The sequence below is a fragment of the Triticum urartu genome, chromosome 7A, assembly GCF_056163025.1.
Source record: "Triticum urartu cultivar PI428250 chromosome 7A, HENAU_Tu73, whole genome shotgun sequence".
Taxonomy (NCBI): Eukaryota; Viridiplantae; Streptophyta; class Magnoliopsida; order Poales; family Poaceae; genus Triticum; species Triticum urartu.
Genome location: NC_141879.1, coordinates 511,218,469 through 511,223,885, shown reverse-complemented (window position 1 = coordinate 511,223,885; position 5,417 = coordinate 511,218,469). Strand labels below are relative to the sequence as shown.

General features: G+C 54.6%; 1 protein-coding gene across 1 annotated transcript; it reads left to right on the top strand.

Moving 5' to 3' along the window:
- The first annotated feature begins 340 nt into the window (after positions 1-340).
- LOC125521552 (aluminum-activated malate transporter 10) lies at positions 341-2,825 on the top strand. Its single transcript, XM_048686613.2, has 3 exons — positions 341-739; positions 827-967; positions 1,053-2,825. The coding sequence occupies exons 1-3, from the start codon at positions 394-396 to the stop codon at positions 2,561-2,563; spliced, it is 1,998 nt and encodes a 665-aa protein (XP_048542570.2). The 5' UTR covers positions 341-393; the 3' UTR covers positions 2,564-2,825.
- Positions 2,826-5,417: the final 2,592 nt, after the last annotated feature.

The following is a 5,417-nucleotide window of genomic DNA, read 5'->3' as shown; positions in this document are numbered from 1 at the left end:
ATCTTGCATCTCTTTGGTAACTCACTTGCTGGTTCTTTACCATTTGACCTGCGTTGGCTTCAACTCATGCACTTTCTTATGACATTAGACTCCACCAGTGGTGTTAACAACGGCGTACGTCGCTGGTCCCCTTGGCTCGTCGTGTTTTCTTTGTGACCAGGTGGTTTACACAAACTTGTTTATGATAATAAAGTGAGCGCCCTTTCCCAAAGGCCAAAGTGTGGTGGTGACCGTGACAGTGACACGCATCAACGTGCGCCACGTCAGGCGCCGCATTTTATAATCCCCCCCTCCTCGCGTATATAAGCCCTCGCTCGACCCATGCTACTGCATCCATCATCCAAGCAAAGATCCCAACAAGACTTGGAACCAAGCATAGACTGAGAGACGAGCATGGCAGCTGGGGCGACAGCTGAGCGAGAAGCCGGCCAGAGCGCCGGTGCTGAGTGGAGGGTGGACGTGCCGGCGGTCGGTGAGCAGGATGGCGTCAAGGGCGGGCGGTCGTGGTGGTGGCTCCTGTCGTGGATGGCCGCGCCGAGGGACAGGGTGGCCGCGTTCGGCAGTATGGTGTGGCAGGTCGGCGCGGACGACCCGAGGAGGGTGGTGCACGGGCTCAAGGTGGCCCTCGCGCTCGCCCTCTGCTCCCTCTTCTACTACGTCCACCCCCTCTATGACTTCACCGGCGGCAACGCCATGTGGGCCGTGCTCACCGTCGTCGTCGTCTTCGAGTACACCGTCGGTATGTAGTAACTCAGCAACACTCGTGGTACAACAATGGTGAGGTGGTAAGGAGTGGAAGAGCTGATGTGATGTGGGTTCGTTTCAGGTGCTTGCTTGTACAAAGGCCTCAACAGAGCCGCGGCGACGCTGGCCGGGGGCGCGCTGGCCCTCGGCGTGCACTGGGTCGCCAGCCAGTCCGGCAAGGAGCTCCAGCCCTATGTCCTCACCGGCTCCATGTTTATCATGGGTATGTTCCATCGTCTGATGTTTGATGTTTGTCCTCTGTTTCGATCGATCCTCTAGTTGACATTAATGTCGACTTACGTGTACAGCTGCGGCGGCCACCTTCTCTCGGTTCATCCCGACGATGAAGGCCAAGTTCGACTACGGCGTCACCGTCTTCATCCTCACCTACTGCCTCGTCTCCGTGTCGGGGTACCGCGCCGACGAGGTGGTGTTCATGGCGCAGCAGCGCCTCACCACCATCGCCATCGGCGCCTTCATCTGCTTCGCCGTCTGCACCTTGGTCTTCCCGGTCTGGGCGGGGCAGGAGCTCCACGTCCTCGTCGCGCGCAACATGGACAAGCTCGCCGCCGCCGCCGAGGGCTGCGTCGAGGACTACTTCTCTGACCCCGCCGCCGTCAACGCCGCCGCCGGGGAGAAGCCGGCGAGGCGGGCGCTCTCCGCCAAGTCACAGGGGTACAAGCAAGTGCTGAACGCCAAGGCGTCCGAGGACTCGCTGGCCAACCTGGCGAAATGGGAGCCCGGCCACGGCAAGTTCGGGTTCCGCCACCCGTACGGCCAGTACCAGAAGGTCGGCGCCGCCATGCGCTGCTGCGCCTACTGCATCGACGCCCTCGCCGCCTGCGTCGGCTCCGAGGCCCAGACGCCGGCACACATCAAGAAGCACCTCGCCGGCACCTGCCTCGCCCTGGGCCGACACTTGGCCACCGTGCTCCGCGAGGCGTCGGGCTGTGTCACGTCGATGACGCGGTCGGACCGCCTCGGGCTCGTCGCGGCGGACATGAACGCCGCCGCCCAGGAGCTGAGGGACAAGCTGAGGTGCCTGGCCACGGTGCTGGAGGAAGGAGAGGACGGATCACCAGAGGCAGAGCAGGAGCATGACGCCGTAACGGAGCTGCGGACTTCGCCGCTCATGGAGGCGCTGCCGCTCTTCAGCGCCGCCTCCATGCTCCTGGAGGTCTGCGCGAGGGCGGAGCTGGTCATCGGCGCCGTCGAGACCCTGGCCACGACGGCGAGGTTCAGGAAAGCCGACCACGACGAGAAGGCGGCGCTGGACACCGAGGCGCCCGTGCCCGCCGCCTCCGCGAGCAACCCGGTCGACGCCCACGCACTGCAGGAGATACACGTCAAGGTCGCCGGTGAGCAGGAGAAGACGGAGGCGGCCCAGAAGGCAGGCGCGAGCTCCGGCAAGGCGCCGCGGGACCAGGTCGGGGAGCTGATCAAGGTGCTGATGCGCCGGGGGAGCACCAAGAAGTGGGCGCGCGGGGACACCAAGGTGAGCCCCAAGCCGCCGCAGGAGTTCACGGTGAGCGTGCCGAGCCCGCGGAACCGCGCGATGGAGCTCGCGGGGCACGGGCCGGTGCTGCCCAGCCCCAGGAACCGGCCGGCGGAGCTCGCGGGGCACGCGCCGGCGGTGCCCACCCCGAGGAACCGCGTGGCGGAGCTCGGCGGGCACGCGCCCGTGGCGCCCAGCCCCAGGAATCGGCCCGTGGACCTCGCGAGCCATGGAGGCGTCGTGCCCAGCCCAAGGAACCGCCCCATGGACTTCGCCGCGCACGCCCCCAGCCCGCGGAACCGTTCCATACTTGGGATGGCCTGAAGAACGTGTGTGTGGTCACTAATCAGGGCGCGCGAAGCTTTGGATCCCTGATTAGCCCTCGCAAGTGAGATGTTTGTCAAATATGTACGTTGTACAGTACATTGCATCTCTTGTGGATCATACTCGAGGGCACGACCTTCGTGCTGTAATACGGGGTAAGTACGTCACAAGGACTTCATATAGGAGTACAAAACAAACAGCATTGCAGTCATCGCCGGGAATGAATACACTGCAAGCCTGCAAAATGCTTGATTTCGCTTTAGGTCCCTTACCACGCATGCCATGTGGTTGCAAAATGCTTAATTACACTCCCTGTTTGGCTCGGATCTATTCCCTCCGTAACTTAATACAATACATATAGTATAAGACGTTTTTTTGACACTATCATAGCATTAGTGAAAAAACATCTTATATTAAGTTACAGAGGTAGTATAAATTATTTTTTGAAAGAGAAGGTAGATCATTTTCCACCTTATGCATTCAAAACGGGGGGTTCCTGGGTGTGGGTGATAAAACCGGCAGACCGTGGGGTAGGGGGTTCCGAGCTGTGGATCTCGGATCAGTGGGTAACAGGGGACGAAAGAGACAATATTTACCCATGTTCGGGCCCTCTTGAAGAGGTAATCCCTACGTCATGCTTTGATTGTATTGATGGTTGTGTATCGAGTACAAGCTTGATCTACCTCGAGATAAGTTGTGTTCTAACCCTAAGGCTAGGTGAATGTGATTATGATCGGATCCCCTCTACATGCTAAACCCCTTGGCTTATATACACGACAGAGGGGCACCTAGGGTTACATAGTCGGTTGCGGATCTAAGGATGTACATGGCGGCAGCCGAAGATGTCCTTGGAGTACACGTCAAGTCTTTGGAGTCAAACATGCCAATGTCGCCACTCAACCGCCGGAGCCAAACCAACGCGTGCCCACTCCCAACCCTGGGGAAAGGGCAGCATTCATTCCCCACCTCGTCCGAGGTCTGGGGTTCTCACTGCACCCTTTCCTGCACGGGATCCTTTTCCTCTACGGGCTCAATTTCCATCATCTGGCCCCAAACTCCATCCTCCACCTCGCCTCCTTCATCATCACCTTCGAGGCCTTCGTCCGCATGGAGCCACACTTTGGGTTGTGGCTGAACATGTTCAGCATCAAGCCTAATTCCAGCGGCTTCGAGCTCAAAGAATGCGGAGGAGCAATGATCAGCAAGAACCAGAAGGTCGACTGGTTCAAGGGTACCTTCATCGAGACCATCAAGGAGTGGCAGTGCAAGTGGTTCTACGTCACCGAGCCACTCGCCGCTGCTACATCTTGAGCATGCGTTGGTTTTCCCTTGAAGAGGAAAGGGTGATGCAACAAAGTAGCGTAAGTATTTTTCTCGGTTTTTGAGAACCAAGGTATCAATCCAGTAGGAGATAACATGCAAGTCACCTAGTACCTGCACAAACAATCAAGAACCTCGCAACCAACGCGATAAAGGGGTTGTCAATCCCTTCACGGTCACTTGCGAAAGTGAGATCTGATAAAGATATTAAAGTAAATATTTTTGGTATTTTTGTTGTATAGATTGCAAAATAGTAAACGAGATGCGATGTAAATAAAAGAGATGCAATATAATAATAAGAGACCCGGGGGCCATAGGTTTCACTAGTGGCTTCTCTCATGATAGCAAGTACTATGGTGGGTGAACAAATTACTGTCGAGCAATTGATAGAAGAGCGCATAGTTATGAGAATATCTAGGCAATGATTATGAACATAGGCATCACGTCCGTGTTAAGTAGACCGAAACGATTCTGTATCTACTACTATTACTCCACACATCGACCGCTATCCAACATGCATCTAAAGTATTAAGTTCATAAGAACAGAGTAATGCTTTAGGCAAGATGACATGATGTAGAGGGATAAACTCAAGCAATATGATATAAACCCCATCTTTTTATCCTCGATGGCAATAATACAATACGTGCCTTGCTGCCCCTACTGTCACTGGGAAAGGACACCGCAAGATTGAACCCAAAGCTAAGCACTTCTCCCATTGCATGAAAGATCAATCTAGTAGGCCAAACTAACCCGATAATTCGAAGAGACTTGCAAAGATATCAAATCATGCATATAAGAATTCAGAGAAGAACCAAATATTGTTCATAGATAAACTTGATCATAAATCCACAATTCATCAGATCTCAGCAAACACACCGCAAAAAGTATTACATCGAATAGATCTCCAAGAACATCGAGGAGAACTTTGTATTGAGAACCAAAGAGAGAGAAGAAGCCATCTAGCTAATAACTATGGACCCGAAGGTCTGCGGTAAACTACTCACACATCATCGGAGAGGCTATGGTGTTGATGTAGAAGCCCTCCGTGATCGAGTCCCCCTCCGGCAGATCGCCGGAAAAGGCCCCAAATGGGATCTCACGGGTACAGAAGGTTGCGGCGGTGGAAAAGTGGTTTTGGTGGCCCCCCTAATGTTTTTAGGGTATAAGAGTATATATAGGCGAAAGAAGTACGTCAGTGGAGCTCTGTGGGGCCCATGAGGGTGGGGGGCGCGCCTACCCCCCTTGGGCGCGCCCTCCTGCCTCGTGGAAGCTTCGCGGAGTTTCAGACTTTCAGTCCAAGTCTCCTGGTTTGAGTTTGTTCCAAGAAAGATCCTCGTGAAGGTTTCCTTCCGTTTGGATTCCGTTTGATATTCCTTTTCTGCGAAACACTAAAATAGACAAAAAACAGAAACTGGCACTAGGCCTCTGGTTAATAAGTTAGTCCCAAAAATAATATTAAAGTGCATATTAAAGCCCATTAAACATCCAAAATAGATAATATAATAGCATGGAACAATCAAAAATTATAGATAC